The 19,205-nt window shown below is 41.5% G+C and overlaps 1 protein-coding gene across 1 annotated transcript in view; it reads right to left on the reverse strand.

The window, feature by feature from the left end:
- The window catches only part of NMD3 (NMD3 ribosome export adaptor), a 32,246-nt gene extending 24,215 nt beyond the window's left edge, over positions 1–8,031 (reverse strand). The window contains exons 1-4 of the mRNA XM_020904645.2: positions 7,902–8,031; positions 7,288–7,343; positions 6,076–6,210; positions 4,614–4,710 (exon numbers count right to left, since the gene is read on the reverse strand). Coding sequence (XP_020760304.1) covers positions 4,614–4,710; positions 6,076–6,210; positions 7,288–7,331 — 276 coding nt within the window. The 5' untranslated portion in view covers positions 7,332–7,343; positions 7,902–8,031. The remainder of the gene's footprint in view (positions 1–4,613; positions 4,711–6,075; positions 6,211–7,287; positions 7,344–7,901) is intronic.
- Positions 8,032–19,205: the final 11,174 nt, after the last annotated feature.

Genomic DNA, 19,205 nt, shown 5'->3' on the forward strand with positions numbered 1-19,205 from the left:
CAGATGCTCAAGCATCTGTGACTAATCTACCCAACATCATCAATTTTTTAAAAAGCTATCAGAGGTATGGCAACAAAAACAGCAAGTGAAGTGAAAATCTAATGACTATATTAAAGCAACTGGCATAATTCAAGCAAAAATTAAAACTCCTTCCCCTTAAAAACAGTAGTTTTTCTATTTCAAAGTACACTTTTTAGGAGAAAACAAAGACCTGATGACTTCATCATCTACTAGAAAACACATGAACAAAGGTTTCTACTTTTATTATTCTCTCTATAGTAAGTTTGTGGCTTAAAAAATATAGATGGACATTCACTCTTCAGAGGGAGTCTCATGCACTGACTACTGAATTCACAAAGGTAACTCCCTGCTAAATCAGCAGACTCAGCAGAGGCCAAGAACAGTTCGCCCTATGTGATAAACTCAGTGCAGCTCATACGCCAAAATGAGTGCTTCAAGAAAGGAGGCTGGAGAACAAAAAACAGAGGTTGTTTCATTAATTTGAGCAGGAGTTTAAGTAATCTGAACTGAGGGGCTGGAAATAATAGCAGCAGAAGGATCTAAGCCAAGAGATAAAATCTATAGGATTTAATAACAACTAGACATGGGAAGATTTTAGAACGACAGTCAAGGATCCAGCTTGGACACCAAGGTAACACTTTTTCTGACACAAATAAAAAAGAGATTAAATGCAGAGGAATGTGCTATATTTGGTTTCAGACACCTAAGCTCAAGCGGATTTATCTGAGACATCCAACCGAAGCTGTTCAGGAGATAGTGAGATACACACATTTGGTCTGGTGCTCTATAGAGAAACCTGAGTTAGAGGTAACAGGTTTGGGAGACATCAGCAGGCAGATAATAATTTTATCAAGACCTGTCTGGTGAGAAGTAGATAAGCTAGTGCAGATACAGCAGTCTAGAGTAAAACCCTCCTCATATGACTGGCTCCCCTAAACCAAAGCCTAGTGGTCAGTCGACAAGTCGCCAGGCACAAAGGGTGACAGAGAGCTGTTGATTCCCTCAGCCTCCATCTGCGGCGGTCCGCGGAAGCTCCGTGGGCCTGGATGAGACTGCCCTCTCCTCAGCATCCAGTCTCCATCGTAGGACTGGACCTACTTCACCATTCCCCAGCTCGGGCTCACCACACTCTGTCCTCAGACAACCAGGACTAAGCCAACTTACTGAGCCCTTCAGCCTTCTTTACCATTACCTCAGCCACCGGCTCATCTCCCACACTCCAATCTCCATGCCTAACACACACGCCCTTTTCTGTCCCATCCAACACTCCTCCCCAAATCCTGAAAACCTTCTTATTGTGGCCTCTGGAATTCAACATTCACTAACAACAAAACCTTCTGAATCCTCAATCTTTTTCCTGAACATTCCCTTCACCTTCTACATCTCCTGATTTTATACATACATATATATATATATTGCTCTCCCTACAGCTAATGAGGCTGCGACAGTACAGAAGCGGCAGCTATGGTTTTTCCAGTAGTCATGTATGGATGTGAGAGTTGGACTATAAAGAAGCTGAGTGCTGAAGAATTGATGCTTTTGAACTGTGGTGTTGGAGAAGACTCTTGAGAGTCCCCTGGACTTCAAGGAGATCCAACCAGTCCATCCTACAGGAGATCAGTCCTGGGTGTTCATTGGAAGGACTGATCTTGAAGCTGAAACTCCAATACTTTGGCCACCTGATGTGAAGGAGCTGACTCATTTGAAAAGACCCTGATGCTGGGAAAGACTGAGGGCAGGAGAAGGGGACAATAGAGGATGAGATGGCTGGATGGCATCACCGACTCAAAGGACATGGGTTTGGGTGGACTCCAGAAATTGGTGATGGACAGGGAGGCCTGGCATGCTGCGGTGCATGGGGTAGCAAAGAGTCAGACATGACTGAGCGACTGAACTGAGCAGATAATGGAAAGTAATGACTGACTGTTTTTTCACCTTCTCAAATGTTTATCATCAAAGGATCCTAGGATTCAATCCTCAAATTTCTCCTTCTCTAAACTCCCTAGGAAGTCTCATCCAATTTCATAGCTTTAAATACCATATACATCCCCAAATTCATTATCTGCAGTCTAGACCATGCCCTTGCTTATCCATCCAGCTCCCCACTATTTCTGCTTCCATGTCTAATGAACAGCTAAGTACCACCTGAGATGAGCTTTGATTTCTCCCACCTGCCCTCCTCCTTTTGAAGTCTTTCCTACTTCACTAACAGCAACTTCCCCCTGGTTGCTCAAGAACCACAGAAATCACCCTTGACTCTTTCAACTCATAAGCATACATCCAGCTTCATCAATAAAGTCTACTGACTACCTTCAACAACAGAGCCAGAATCAATCCACTTCTCACTACCTCTACTACTGATTCAAATATCATTTCTCATGATTACTACAATCACTTCCTAAAGGCCCCCACTCCCCTCAAATCTATTCTAAATACATGGAATTCTCCAGGCAAGAATATAGAAGTGGGTTGACATTCACTTCTCTGGGAAATCTTCCCGACCCAGGGATCGAACCCGGGTCGCCTGCATTGCATGCAGATTCTTTACCATCTAAGCCACCAAGGGAGCCCCACTCAGAGTAAAAACCAGTCTGCAAAAGGGCCCACGAGGCCTGACCTACTCAGACTTTCCGTGTCTTCCCTAGTTCACCCCCAAGTGCCTTCCCCTCCCAATTCCACTCTAACCATATGGGTATGCTCCGGTCCCGGCCTCTACACTTGTTTTGCTACCCATAGTGCTCTTCTCTAAACTGTGGCCTCCTCCCTTACTGCTTTTAATGTTTATTCTAGTATCACCTTCATAGAAGGCAATGGCACCCCACTCCAGTACTCTTGCCTAGAAAATCCCACGGATGGAGGAGCATTGTAGGCTGCAGTCCATGGGGTCGCTAGGAGTCGGACACGACTGAGCGACTTCACTTTCACTTTCCCTTTCATGCATTGGAGAAGGAAATGGCAACCCACTCCAGTGTTCTTGCCTGGAGAATCCCAGGGACGGGGGAGGCTGGTGGGCTGCCATCTATGGGGTCTCACAGAGTCAGACATGACTGACGTGACTTAGCAGCAGCAGCAGCAAGATCACCTCACCGATGAGGTCTCCTCTAACCACTCTTTTTGAATTGCAACTCTTCCTGAGCAGTTTTTATCCCCTTCCTCAATTTTTCCTCCACAGAATTTATAACTTTTAATATACCTATTTATTTTGTTTACTGCCCACTCCACACCCTCCACTTCTACCAAAATAAAAGGTCTCTAAAACAAGAGATTTTTCCTCTCTCATTTACTGCCATGTTTCTGACACCACAAGCAGACTGGCACAAGGTTGACACTTAATAAACATCTGTGAAATGCTGCTGCTACTGGTAAGTCACTTCAGTCGTGTCCGACTCTGTGCAACCCCATCCCTGGGATTCTCCAGGCAAGAACACTGGAGTGGGTTGCCATTTCCTTCTCCAATACAGGAAAGTGAAAAGTGAAAGTGAAGTCGCTCAGTTGTGTCCAACTCTTCACGACCCCATGGACTGCAGCCTACCAGGCTCCTCCGTCCATGGGATTTTCCAGGCAAGAGTACTGGAGTGGGGTGCTGTGAAATGCTAATGAATTATTAATGAACATTTGACAAAAGCCTGAAGAATCAAAGCAAAAGACCAAATTACACACAAAACTGACTCCAGGGGGAAAAAAAGAGAAAAACTTGAGACACATCAGGGAACAGAAGAAAAGTATAAAAACAACAATTAAAACTTTCAGAGATCTTCAACAGACTGAATCAAGAGCATTAAAAATTCTAAACTTAAACTATTAGTACTGAAAAATTTCATACAAAAATTGGAAGATAAAAGAAACTGCCAGGAACACACAGAAAAAAAGAATTAAAGACAATACAAGGGCAAAAAGGCATTTCACAAAGTCTTAAGCCGGTAGGGCCAACATTTGACTAATGAGAATTCCAGGCAGAAAGAAATAAGGAAAACAGAGAGAGAAACTTTAAAGAACTATTACATGAAATTTTTTCAGAAGATAAGAGAATCAGAAGACCTTCAAACCAAAAGAGTCCATTTCAACTAAAAACATCGCTGGTGGAAATAATTCGTAGAGTTTAGCATAAAGAAAACTCAAAGTGTTATGTAGAGAGGCTAACTAAACTAACAAACCCTATTTGGTTTTTAGAGATGTTTATGTACTAACTTTAAATAATAAGCACAGGTATCTTCCCTCCAGAGAGTGATGAAAATTTTTTTAAAAACTGAAAACCATAGCCCTAATATTATTATAGTCTCCAAAACTATGTTTAGTGATGGTTGTATATATATATTTTCATAAAAGATTACTGCACAAAAGAGGTTCTCAAATAATCAACCAAGTTTGATTCTATGCTAAATCTTCTAAAGCAAAAGGACTTTCATTTCCATTAAAGAATATATACAACTTTAAAGATGAAAACAGCATGTGTAGTAGTGTGCTTACCAACAGCAGCATTTAACAGTTATTTTGTAAAATCTACTCATACAAGGATTATCTGAAAATGAGACATTAAATCATACCCACACCCACATACACCTACAAAAACTGATTTTAGCTATTTGACCTACCTTACTCAGAGGGGCTTTGATTTTTTTCAAACACAAAGCAAGAAGATCCCTGGATTCTAATGCACACTGTACCCAAGTTGCTGGTGGCTGAAAATACCTGAGAGAAAAGGTACCATATTGAAACTCAGTATCTCTCAGGAAAAAAAAAAAAAATTCCACTTAAATATGAAGACACAACAATGATTATTAACCATATATAATAATACTCAAGGTTGATCTGAGGCACTTAACCCAAATATATTTTAATAGGTTCAGAAACTTTCAATTAGACCAGTAGTTTAGTTAAAAAGGTGAAATTCTGAGTATTTGAGAAAGTCAATCTGTAATAACTTATTAAAAGGTCTTATTACTTCAAGCACCAATAAGAATTACAATGATGACAAATTGCAAAAAATTTCCTGAAGCTATGTTCTGAAACATGGATAAAAACTCATCTCACAATAGCATTAACATGGTTTATAGTGTACAAATAAAATGCTTAAGAACTGCTTATTTCTCACACGCACAGAAAATGTAAATTAGTACCTAACACTATGTATAAATAAGACTACTCACCTACTTCAAATCCCTTTTCAGGTTTCCCTGACGGCTCAGACCCTAAAGAGTCTGCCTGCGATGCAGGGGACCCAGGTTTGATCCCTGGGCAGGGAAGATGCCTAGCGAAGGGAATGGCAACCCACTCCAGTATTCCCGCCTAGGAAACCCCAAGGAGAGAGGAATATGGTGGGCTACTGGCCATGGGTTCACAGTCAGACATGACTGAGCAACTAACACACGAATCTTAGGTTTAATTTTCAAATTTGAAATTGTAAAATTTAAAATCTTATATAAAACCTGAATAAATTAAAATATTTTATATATATATACTTGAAGTCTTGTAGCCCAACCAAGCAAGGAGTGAGGGCAGTGCTTAGCATATAGTAAATGTTAACAAATGTTTGTTAAATACGTAATACTTCTAAATGCATTACGTGAATGCTTTGTTCACACTCAAGTAAATATTCTGATTTTCACTTTTAAAGGTTCACTGAAAAACCTTACTTACACACTGCCAAATTACTTTTATATATAAGGTGCTTTTTTATCATATATGGCTTCGAGTGGTTGAAGGGAAAAACAAAAACTTCATGGTAATTGGAACAGTTATGTCTTTAAAATCTGCTCTCACTCCTGAAAACATGAACTTTTATGTATTAATTATACATATCAAACCTTTTAATCCCTTAACATAAAAAAAACAGATTCAATCCCTTTATACTAACTTTACCACATTAGCAGGGAAAACTAGAAAAATACATTACAAAATTGCAAATTCTATAATCTCTAGCTTTGACACCATAAATAAAACTTAAATCTCAGTTACGTGCACTTTAGTATATGTATCTTAATCTCACTATATTCTAATGGCTCTCCTATATGTGAATTTCAACTTTAAGTAGGATAAAAAAGTATCACACTATACCTTTGGCATTGTTTGCAGAAGGATATATAGACTTGTTTTGGAATGCCTTGGCTGATGTCTACTTTGCTTCGCAGACAAGCCACACAAATGTTAGCAGGATTTGGACTAATTGGGACACCACAGTCGCAGCACAAGCTTAAATAAAGCATACATTTTTTTCAAGTTACATTTCATAAGTGTACTAGTTAGATTAAAAAACTATCAAACAGGGATTAGCAGATACAAACTACTATATTTAAAATAAACAAGGTCCCACTGTATAGCACAGGGAACTATAATCAATACCCTATAATAAACCATAATGGAAAAGAATAAGAAATATATAACTGAATCACACAGTTTATCTGTAAAACTGATCACACTGCAGTACAGCAGAAACTAACACAACATTGAAAAATCAACTATACCTCAATAAAAAAAAAATAATAAAATTAACAAACAAACCAAAGTCTTCAAGTTAGGCTATAGTATCTCTGCCCTTTTTAAAAACCTGACTTTGAGCAATCTTCAAAGATGCACTAGATTTTTAAAAACTTTAGATTATTGAGGAAAACAAAAAGGATGGCCAAAATTCCAAAAAGCCTCAAAATATGACATACACAAAAGGTTAAAAAAAACGGGTCTAGAGAATCTAAATAACTGCTAATAGTAATCACTAGATAGCTTTATAGTCCACAGGCAAAAATTTTTTAAAGCCTCAATATAGCACCGGGACTGCCAAAATGTAAAAAGGATGGAAAAGTATCAGTATAACTGACGGCAGTGTCATAACCCTAGGTGTATTGGGAACAGAAAGTATTTTAAAACCATTGATGCTATCCAAAATAAGAGTTCTATAACCACTAATGTCCACTATGGTAGCCACCAGGCATATGTGACTACTGAAGATTTGAAATATGGGTTATAGAAGAACTGAATACTTAGTTTTATTACATACTTGAAATTTAAAAAGCCACATATGGCCAATGGTTGATGCCAATCTAGAAGAATGTACAGAGACTAGACTATTTTAATACTTTTAAAACAGTATTTACCACAACAAACTTTCTAGCGAAAACTGAACTCGTTTTTTCCAGGAAACAAGGTTCTTCCTTTTTCCCACTTAAGACAAAAGAATCCCCCTAAAAGAAAAGCTTTCCCCACAGTAAATTTTAAAGACTCATTTTTAAGTTTTTAAATTTAATGGGGATAGGGAAAAGGGACGCGACTCACATATGTCCAGGTGTGTGCTTGACGGGTTCTGTCATATACTCCATTTTTCTGTACACCTTGATTTCAAGGACAGAGAATAGTTAGATTTAGACATTTTTCTATTCACCCTTTCATACGAATCTTCCTTTTCTGTGTAAGACAGCCAAGCCTCGTACAGCAGCAAATAAGAAAAACCCATTCCACCTGCAACCTCTGGAACAAGTAATTTCCTTAATAACAGAAGGAAGCGACTGGCGGAGGATCCCATATGCAAGACCCTCGGAGCCACGAATCTGGGCGCTGAACTCAGGTGTCACTTGGGCGCCAACCCTGGAAAACTCAAGAAGGGGCCAGAAACGGCCGGGGCCGTCCCGGACATCACCAGCTCCAAATCCTGCTGCGGACGCGCCTAGAACCCACTGCAGAAGACACCGCGGGCGCTGTCACCGGGCCTGCGGGCCACCCACCCCGACCTGACCCCGCACCCCGCGGATAAGACCTCATGCGAGCTCCTGCTGGCGGCGCACACGCTGCGCCCAAGCGGCCCGAAGTCGGCCCACGACCAGGGAGTCCGTCCCGGTCTCTTCTCAGAGACCCCCGAGACTGCAGCGCGGGGCTCGGCCACCAAAACTTACTTAACACCGCTGCGCCGGACCCAAACGTGCTCAAAACCTGGAGCAAGACCAGTTTCAGTAGTCCAGTGAGCCGCCACAAGAGCTGACTCCAGTACAGTGCAGATCTCGCGAGAGAAGGGTTCGAAATCCCGCGAGTCGCGAGACGAGACTCACAACTGCCGGTGGGGGCGGAGGAAGGGGAGGGCGCTGGAGAACGTTGGGCGGAGCAGAGGCCGAAGGGGTGGGATGGATCCAAGGGAGAAGTTACGGGGCTCTCTCGTCCTGTGGCTCCTGAGATTTAACACAGATTACAGCTCTTCTATTGGGTTATCATCCTTCCTTGGCTAGAGCTCACTCGAAGCCACTATTTAGATATCCCTATTGGGAGCTTGCTTCTTGGTTAAGTGATTATATAAAAGTTATCTGTTCACGGCACCGCATTACACAAAGAAATTAGAGTAACTTCCATCGAGGGCAGTGCCTTTGTCTGTTTTGCTCACCGTTTTATGCCTAGTGCCTGTCACATCATAACTGTTCCAATGAATATTTGTTGAATAAATGAGAAAGAAATGTAAGAATTATTTGTGAAGCAGTCTATGTTATTTTAAGACCACTCATTATTAGAAAAGAAAATCGCTCAGTCCTGTCTGACTCTTTGCGACCCCATGGACTGTAACTTACCAGGCTCCTCTGTCCATGGAATTTTCCAGGCAAGAGTACTGGAGTGGGTTGCCATTTCCTTCTCCAGAGGATCTTCCTGACACAGGGATTGAACCCGAGTCTCCTGCATTGTAGGCAGACATTTTACCGTCTCAGCCACCAGGGAAGCACATTATTAGAAAGTGCTCCCCAGTAGTGCACTTAATGACTTTATACCTTGATCCTAGAGCAGCTCAGAAAGAATCTAATCACTCTTTCCTATGACAGAATTTCAAATATTTGAAGAGGGCAACCATATTCTTTTTTTTCTGTCTTCTCACCCCAAATTTCAAGGTATAAGCAAGGTCACCTTGTGATCAGAGAAGGCCTCCCTTGTCTTGTGTAGGGAACTTAAGTAGTCCCCCATTCCTTCTCCTTATTTCCACACCCCATCCTTCCAAGGTGTAAGTTTGATCTTGTTACACTCCCCTGCTTTTAATCCTTCAAAGGTCTCTGCTCTGGATTATTCAGTTCAGTTCAGTTGCTCAGTCGTGTCTGACTCTTTGCAATCCCATGAACTGCAGCCTGCCAGGCTTCCCTGTCCATCACCAACTCCCGGAGTCCACCCAAACCCATGTCCATTGTGTCGGTGATGCCATCCAACCTTCTCATCCTCTGTCATCCCCTTCTCCTCCTGCCCTCAATCTTTCTCAGCACCAGGGTCTCTTCAAATGAGTCAGCTCTCTGCATTAGGTGGCCAAAGTATTGGAGTTTCAGCTTCAACATCAGTCCCTCCAATGAACACCCAGGACTCATCTCCTTTAGGATGGACTGGTTGGATCTCCTTGCAGTCCAAAGGACTCTCAAGAGTCTTCTCCAACACTACAATAAGCATCAATTCTTTGGCGCTCAGCTTTCTTTATAGTCCAACTCTCACATCCGTACATGACTACTGGAAAAACCATAGCCTTGACTAGACGGACCTTTGTTGGCAAAGTAATGTCTCTGCTTTTTAATATGCTGTGTAGTGTGGGGGGGTCATAACTTTCCTTCCAAGGAGTACACGTCTTTTCATTTCATGGCTGCAGTTACCATCCGCAGTCATTTTGGAGCCCAGAGAAATAAAGTCAGCCACTGTTTCCACTGTTTCCACATCTATTTGCCCTGAAGTGATGGGACCAGATGCCATGATCTTAGTTTTCTGAATGTTGACCTTTAAGCCAACTTTTTACTCTCCTCTTTCACTTTCAGCAAGAGACGCTTTAGTTCTTCTTAAGAACTATAAGGGTGGTGTCATCTGTATATCTGAGGTTATTGATATTTCTCCCAGAAATCTTGATTCCAGCTTGTGCTTCTTCCAGCCCAGTGTTTCTCATGATGTACTCTGCATATAAGTGAAATAAGCAGGGTGACAATATTCCGCCTTGATGTATTCCTTTCCCTATTTGGAACCAGTCTGTTGTTCCATGTCCAGTTCTAACCGTTGCTTCCTGACCTGCATACAGATTTCTCAAAAGGCAGGTCAGATGGTCTGGTATTCCCACCTCTTTCAGAATTTTCCACAGTTTATTGTGATCCACACAGTCAAAGGCTTTGGCATAGTCAATACAGCAGAAGTAGATGTTTTTCTGGAACTCTCTTGCTTTTTCCATGATCCAGTGGATGTTGGCAATTTGATCTCTGGTTCCTCTGCCTTTTCTAAAACCAGCTTGAACATCTGAAAGTTCATGGTTCACGTATTGCTGAAGCCTGGCTTGGAGAATTTGGAGCATTACTTTACTAGCGTGTGAGATGAGTGCAATTGTACAGTAGTTTGAGCATTCTTTGGCATCACCTTTCTTTGGGATTGGAATGAAAACTGACCTTTTCCAGCTCTGGATTATTACCCATATGGGAAATTCAAATTTCTTTGCATAGCAAAAGACCCTTCAGGATCTGGCCTGGACATAACCTGTCACATTCCTAAGCACACAGCCATACAAGCCAACTGGCAGGACTTGCAGGAACTAATCTTCCTTTTCTGGCCTATCTGTGAGTACAAGCCACGTTCTGAATGTCTGGGGTTGTTCCTTTTTTCTTTCTCAATACACTGCTTCCATACTGTGTTTAATTTGTCACCAAGTGCCATAGTGCCAGGTTTGTTAGGCATTAGATCAGCTCAGTCATGGTCCCTGCCCTCATGGAGCTTATGTGTTACAGGTGAGGCTGATATTTCCAAACAACTAGGTAGCTTGTTGAGAGTGCTGTAGCAAGTAAGTGGCAGAACCAGGACCAGAACAACAGTTTGTCTACGTCTGTTTCCATGTGCCACTATACCAGGCTCCCAGCCCATCTGAGGCTCAGATCAGCTATTCTTATTCATGGCCTTTTTTTTTTTTTTTTCAAGAAACTATTTATTTTCCATCCACCTTATTTACATTTTCTGTTAAAGAGTATGTGAGGCAGCCGTGTCAGACCGCTGTGGCTGTTCCTCCTGGGTCAGTGGCCTGAGCCGCGGCAGTTTCAGACCAGCCCTCAGAGGCAGGCAGAGTGCGACGGTCCTCCAGGAGAGGCTGCTGGCAGGCCACGAGGCCACCTCTGCCTGCAGACCCTGTCCCTGCAGACCGTCTGCAACTTGGGGTTGAGTCGAAATAAACTCAGGACCTGGAGTGATACATTCACCCTGAAATTCCTCCTGAGTCTCAGCCTTATCAGCGCCACCTGCCCCTCCTTTTCAGTCTCTTCAGGATCCCTGGTGAAACAGAGACAGGACCTGACCTCGCACAAGTGTGCGCCTGAGACGGATCCTCACAGGCGCAGAATCCCCAGGCCGGCATGGCCACATCAGACCCCGGGAGCTCCTCCTTGCTGTGGGGGTGGCGGGGTCCACACAGCACCGGGGAGAGTCTATGTGACCTGGCGCAACAGTAGGCGGGTTACCATAAGGCGCCTCTGTGAGATTGGTGGTCAGTCCTGGGGTCTGTAAGCACAGAATACAGGGCAGAAGCTGCCTACGTCAGGTTAGTGATGCTTACAGGAGTGGATGAAGCGCCCCACAGTGGAAGTCGCTCCCGAGGCAGCAGCAAACTTACACAGCTTGGCTGAATGGCCAGCATTCCTGGAGCACGTGATTCTGGCATCAGCTGGGTTTTCAATGTCACAAGGGCATGAGCTGCCAGCAGAAGCTTCTCCCAGGTTCTCTTCAGATTCACAAGGTAACACCATCACTTTTCCTTTTGTAGATGTGCTATCCCGTTAGGAAGTCACGTTGGCACCCCCTAACTGGGCTCCGCTGTGAGGGATTTGAGGACATTTTCCTGCTTCGTTTGCAGGCCCTCAAGGGCTCCAGATATTGTGAAATTTTCCCTCCCAAATTACAAGGGGGAGCATGTAACCACACACCACAAACATGACATTGATATAAATATTTTAAAAAATTATATCAGAATCCATAAAATCTCTTTCTTGACCAATTAAAGTAAATATAAATATTTTCATCAGTTTTGTTTTAGTTTACAACATTACTTTCTTGGAGACCCTGGTTCGATTCCTGGGTCAGAAAGATCCGCTGCAGAAAGGTTAGGCTACCCATTTCAATATTCTTGGGCTTCCCTTGTGGCTCAGCTGGTTAAGACTCTGCCTGCAATGTGGGAGACCTGGGTTGAGAAGATCCCCTGGAGAAGGGAATGGCTACCTGCTCCAGTATTCTGGCCTGGAGAATTCCATGGACTACAGTCCATGGGGTCACAAAGAGTCTGACACGACTTTCACTTTCACTTTTCTTGAAGACAAATTGAATTAAGTGTTTAAAAGTAAAGTTTTCTTAATTTTAAGTATCTTCTATACCTAGCAAGTAATAAATGCTCAATAGCTATTAGTGAAATTCTATACAGAATTTTCTAGTGCAGAGTATGGCTATTATCACACCATGTGATAGCACATGTGTCTCATTATCCAGAGATTAGCATAGGAGAGGTTTATTATGGAGCACACTTAGAATCAACACCTGTGGAAGGGGAGGAAGAGACCCATAATTGAGTAGGGAGAGAAGCCGTGATGCCCTGTGCTCTGATGGAGGCCTCACCAACCGTAATGCCAGAAGCTCAGAGGCTGAGGTGACTGTTCAGTTTTCCCCAGGGTGCTGGGCCATGGTTCATTGATGAGTCACTGGATGTGACTGCCCACTGAAGAAGGTATAACCTTGGGTGAGGTTTCTTCTTCAGCCAAGGGGATCCCAGAAGTGGGTGAAACTCAGAGTTTTCCCCCAGTAGCAGGGATAAGGAATAAGTAGAGGAATAAGTCCTTCATCCTGAAGGGGTATCCAGGAAGCACCTCACAGCATGCCTCACACAAGAGCAGTTTGTCTATAGAACTGATACTAGACCTGGACTCTCAGGAACCACTCAGGTGGCGGAGTGGTAAAAAAAATCCTCTTGTCAATGGAGGAGATGCAAGAGATTCGCGTTTGATCCCTTGGTCAGGAAGATTTCCCTGGAGTAGGAAATGGCAACCCACTCCAGTGATAGAGGAACTTGGTGGGTCCATGGGGTCAGACATGACTGAGCATGCATGAATTCCCTTTCATGCTGGACTCTCAGGGCCTTGCTTCATGTCCCACGGCTTTTAGACCCTCTGCCCCCAAGGAATTGCTTCACCTCTTTGAGCCTCAGTTTCCTTCTTTTTTAAAAAAAAATTTTTATTGAAATATAGTTGATTTAGATAATGTGTTAGTTTCAAGTGTACAACAAAGTGATTCAGTTATATATCCATATTGTTGTCGTTTAGCTGCTAAGTCACATGCGACCCCTGCAACCCTGTGAACTGTAGCCCACCAAGCTCCTCTGTGTGTGGGATTTCCCAGGCAAGAATACTGGAGTGGGTTGCCATTTCCTTCTCCAGAGGATCTTCCTGACCCAGGCATTGAACCCATGTCTCCTGCATTGCAGGCAGATTCTTTACCACTGAGCCACCGGAAAGCCCATGTATATGTATGTGTGTGTGATACATGGGCTTCCCGGTGGCCCAGTGGTAAAGAATTCTTTTTAAGATTCTTTTTCATTATCGGTTATTACAGTATATTGAGTATTGTAGTTGCCTGTGCTGTACAGTAGGTCCTTGTTGGTTCCTTCTTTCTAAAACTATGTAATTATTTGTCCCTCATAAAGTTGTTATGAGAAATGATTAAGATAAGGTACATAGAAATATTAGTAAAATGTAAGTTCCATAAGGAAGTGTTTAGTAAACTGCAAAAACTGTTACAGACAGAGTTATGTCATTCTCAGCCAAAGTTCCTTAACAGCAATTGAGTTAAATGGCATAAAATGGTTAGTATTTGATACATCCATTGTATAGAATTTCAGATATCACACTTGTGATCTTGTTTTACTATTAATTTACAAGATAAATTATAAACAAAATAAAATTTGAGTGTTTATTTTGTGAAATTCATTCAGCTATAAAATCTGTGCATATGTCTGCATGTGCATTTTACTTCAACAAAAAGTTTTAAAAATACAAATAAACTTGTTAAAATCCCAGTTTAAAAAAAAAAAAAACAGATAAAATGATAAAATCAAAATAATAACCCTTGAGAAATTTTCCCACTTTTGCAAAGTTGGAAAATAGGTATCCTAATAGAGAAGACGAACAAAGAAAAAATAGAAGTGAACAAGTTTAGATGTACCAAAATAACTTTCAACAACAAAACAAAACAAAATAGATAACTAATAAGGACCTGTTGTATAGCACGAGGAACTCTAGTCCATGCTCTCTAATGACCTATATGGGGAAAGAATATAAAAAGGGGTATATTATATATATGTAACTGGTTCCCTTTGCTGTACCCCTGAAACTAACACAACATTGTAAATCAACTAAACTCCAATCAAAATTAAGAAATAAAAAAATAAACTTCACTGGGTCTCAAAGAACTAAGAATTTGGGGATATGAAACTTTTTCCTCTCATCCTTCTTTTCCAGTAATTGCTACCATGTCAGTGTCTCATTCATCCTAAAAGCCTCCTCACCTCTTCCTCTCAGATGATCTCAAAGATGCTTGGTGTCTGTTTTTTATTTCACTCCAGTAGCAAGAATGCAAAGGACACACAAAACTGTACTTGTAATGACCAGTCAGTCTGGAGGTGATGGGGAGAATTTTTCTGCCAAAACTGTTTAGAAGTAAACGTACGTTGCCTATGTGGGCATTTTATATCATCTGAAGTAGAATTTCAGGGGAGGTTTCAAGGATATACAGGGAGTGTATGTAGGCAAATTTGGATGTTAGATAAAAGCACTTTCTAAAACTTCTGGTTGTGTAGCTGATTTACCTTAGGATACTTTTCTGTTAGATGAACCATGGCCTCCCAATTAGTGATGAAAAAATCCTAAAAGCTTCCAGGCAGGAAAAAACAGGTCTACAGAGGCTCAAGATCAGAATAGCTTCAGACTTCTCAATAGCAACACCAGATACAAGAAGACAATGAAGACATACTTTGAAAATTTTGAAGAAAAATTGTTTCCAACCTTGAATTCTATACTAGACTGAATTATCAATAAAGTGTGAGAGTTGAATAAAGATAGTCTCAGTTTCACCCTTCTGAGGAAGTTACTGGTAGATATAAACCAAGAAAAAGGAAGACACGAGACTCAGGAAATAGGAGGAAAGCAAAATTCCAAGGTGATAGTTACATGCTATCACTCTGAATTGGAGCAATCAGATGGCTCTGAGAAAGATTTCTACAAGAAACTAAAAATTGATGACATATACAGTATTTCTGAATATCTTAAAGAATTTAATAACTGGCAAATAGTTGGATATTGATAAGAGAATGACTATGAAAAAATTCCACACAAAAATTTGAAAACTTATTGATAATAGATCAATATCTCAAAAATCGCAAACTACCACAGCTCACCCCAGATGAAGTAGATAGTTTAAATAACCTGATAACTACCAAGGAAGTTGAATTTGTAGTAATTTTTTTCACAAGGCTTCAACAGTTTTCTTCATCATCGGTCAACTGACTAACCCCATCCACGTTCCCCCTCTCTCTCTTTACCACTAGGAGCAACCTCGAGACACAAATTTGGCCAGCGGATAACAAGGGGAAGCCTATTGGGCAATCTTCCATAAAACTTTAGCTTTCTTAATAAGAAGGCACAGACTCAGTGGGTATGCCATTTTGCCCTCATTCTTTGCTCCTTTGCCCTTTTGTCTGCTTATTGTCTGAAATGCAAATGTGATGCATGAAGGCACAGCAGCCTCCTCCTGACTGTAGGCAAAGAGCAATAAGGGCAAGGGCCAGCAAGCAGATGGTGAGGCAGGAGAGAGCTAGAAAGAGCCTGTGTCTTGGCTGTGTTATTATGTGGTGGCAACAACCCAGGAGTCCTTTCCCTTGAAGGAGAAAAACAACACACCACTTTATTTGTGTAAGCTGCTTTTGGCCAGATTTTCTAATGTTTGTCACCAAACACATTTCTAACAGATTCTTCACTCACAGGAGATTCTCGGCAGGACTAATACACTACAGCTACCTTATGAGACTATTACAAGGATGAAAAGCATGATAGCTGCTTAATATTCTCTGCTTCAGAAACCAAATTGCTGACACTGCCTTTTCCTTTCTCCTTTCTCTACAATATTTTCTATTTCTTATTCTCCTCGGCTTGGCCTGAGTTTGTATTATAATCAGACTCTTGCCAGTCATTCTCCTAATTGGATTGGGCTTTTGTTCTAGCTCAGACAGCTCAGAATTTTTTAATGGTCTTCCTAAGCCATTCCAGCCCAGGGCAGTCACTCAATTCTTTGACCTCATAGCTCTTACTGTTTGCACTTCCCAACTGCCCATTCATCATGCACCATCCCGTGACACTTCTCATACCAGCTCGTATAGAATAATCGATGTTTAGAGCTGGAAGGGACATTAAAAATCATCTTCTCCAGCCACCTCAGAGAATGTGAATTGTGGCTTAAATCTTGAATTTTTCTTTACCTCATCGTGGTTTTACCACTGATCATCCCAACTAGATCTTAAGCTCCAGGGGAAAAGAAAAATGAATAAACATTTGTTAAGTTACCTGCTATAAGTCAGACACTTTACACTCACTGTTTAAATTTAATTTTCACAGCAGTCCTATGAAATAGGTCTTAATCCCCATTTGCCAGGTGAAGGAACTGAAGCTCAGAGAGGGGTTACTTAGCAAAAGTGCCATTAGTCTAAATTTTAGAAACTGAGACCTGATTGAAATTTTTAAAAATATTCATTTGGGATTTGTTAGGGCTGCCTCCCAGAACACACAGATCCAGGATGCACTTGAATTGTGTTCTGCCAGACTACAAAATGAGAGAGACTGATAAAGGCAAAAACTGCAGGGTTACAGTTAATTACATGAGTTACTTACTAAGAATTATAATTGGGGCTGGCACGAAGTAAGGGTGATTGTTAAGTAAGAATTGGTTGAGGTCTAAAATGGTTGCCTAGCTATAAGGAGAGACCTTGAGAACATAAAATTGCAGTTGGCCGGGTTTGTTTTAAATGCAACTGCTAGTTGTGTGCCTGGATGTGGTACAGTTTAAAGAATGTTCAATTCTCAGTAGTTTAAGGGACATGTCTCAGTAGGTTAGGGACATGGCCACCCAACTCCATTTTTGTATACCTGAACTGTGATCACTCCACTATAATTTCAGGTTGTAATCAGTACAATACCTAGAAAGAGGGGAAGCCCATTCTGGCTCAGGTCTTAAGAAGTTTACATGTCTTTAACCTCCCTCTAGGCTGCTAAACCACTTGATTGGATTTTGTCTTTGGGCGTTCTTCAACCTTTAAACTTCAAGAAATTCTGCATTTTCTTCCCAGGCTTTCTCTCTAATAAGAGATTTAAAATATATCTGTGATATTTTGCCATATAATAAGAAATATATATATTTGGTCTTTATCTCAAATCCCTGACACAGGACTCCTGAGACCTTTGTAAATTCCTAAGTGGTAAGAGCTCAGGAAGCAACTTTTTTCTAGGAGACTCTGGGTGGGCTCCTGGCTGGCTCCTGCATGAAGGATGATCACCAGAAAGACCAAGCCATGATTAGAATTTTTGAATTTTCATCTCTACCTCCCATCCTCCGGAGAGGGGAGAGGGACTGGAAATGGATTTAGCAATTGACCATGGCTACATGAGGAAGTCTCCATAAAATCCCAATAGTTAGGGGCTCACAGAGCTTCCAAGGGGGTGAACACCCACACACCAGTAGGTGGACACACTCCACTTCATGGGGACAGAAGCTCCTGAGCTCAGGACCCTCCCAGGTTTCACCCTGTGTATCTCTTCATCTAGCTGTTCATCTATATCCTTTATTTTATGCTTTAATAAACTGGTAAACGTGTTTCACTGAGTTCGGTGAGCCATTTTTGTAAATTAATAGTACCTAAGGAGAGAGCTTGGAGAAGGGCATGGCAATCCACTCCAGTATTCTTGCCTGGAGAATCCCATGGACAGAGGAGCCTGGCAAGTAACAATCCATAGGGTTGCAAAGAGTTGGACACAACTGAAGCGACTTAGCACAGCACAACAAGGAGAAAGCTGTGAGAACCTCCTGTTTGTGGCCAAGTCAGAAGTTGTGGGTAACCTGGCGACCCAGGGACTTAGGACTGATATCTGAAGTAAGTTGGGAGCAGTCTTGTGGGATTGAGCCCTTAACTAGTGGAATCTGACACTATCTCCATATAGACAGTGCCACGGTGAATTAAATCATCAATCCACCTGGTTTCCTGGAGAATTGCTTGGTGTAGGGAAAAAGCCTTCACATTTTGTGACCAGAAGTGTCAGGCATGTTATGAATGTGACAGCAGTGTGAGACTAAAGAGAAGCACAGGAGAATTATAGGTTTTTTTCAACTCAATATATCAATATATCATAGTCAAATAAGATATTGGTTCTTTGTGTTTAATGTAACATGGTTAAGATGCAGTGCTGATAGAACAAAAATATTTTACTGTTTTGTTTTAGTGAAAAAATTGTTAGCTATCCATCATGATAAAATCTTATAACAAAAATACATAAATTGTTAAGTTAGTGTGGAAAAGTTTTTGTTCTATCTGAACAGCAGCAAACAAGAGTGCTTTGTAGAGAATAACTTTGTAAGCTATTTGAGATAACTCATGCCACTAAGAAAAAAATAATGGAAATATTTAGAGAAATGAAATTTAGTAGTTCCAAGGTTCAGAGAAATGTCAGCAATGTTTGATTCCATTCAGTAAACCAATTGTATCTTTATTTTTATCTGTAGTATTCCATACTTTAATCTGGGCCTCTCAGGTTTTTGATTCGGAGATTGGAAGTCTTTCAACTGCGTTACCTTTTTGCAGAACAACCTTAATGCTAGATTGGCAATTAAAATGCAGGTGTTCAGTTCAGTTTAATTCAGTTCAGTCACCCAGTCATGTACGATTCTTTGCGACCCCATGAACCGCAGCATGCCAGGCCTCCCTGTCCATCACCAACTCCCGGAGTTTACTCAAACTCATGCCCATTGAGTCGGTGATGCCATCCAACCATCTCATCCTCTGTCGTCCCCTTCTCCTTCTGCCTTCAATCCCTCCCAGCATCAGGGTCTTTTCCAGTGAGTCAACTCTTCGCATGAGGGGGCCAAAGAATTGGAGTTTCAGCTTCAGCATCAGTCCTTCCAATGAATACCCAGGACTCATCTCCTTC

This window comes from Odocoileus virginianus, chromosome 4 (assembly GCF_023699985.2).
Source record: "Odocoileus virginianus isolate 20LAN1187 ecotype Illinois chromosome 4, Ovbor_1.2, whole genome shotgun sequence".
Lineage (NCBI taxonomy): Eukaryota > Metazoa > Chordata > Mammalia > Artiodactyla > Cervidae > Odocoileus > Odocoileus virginianus.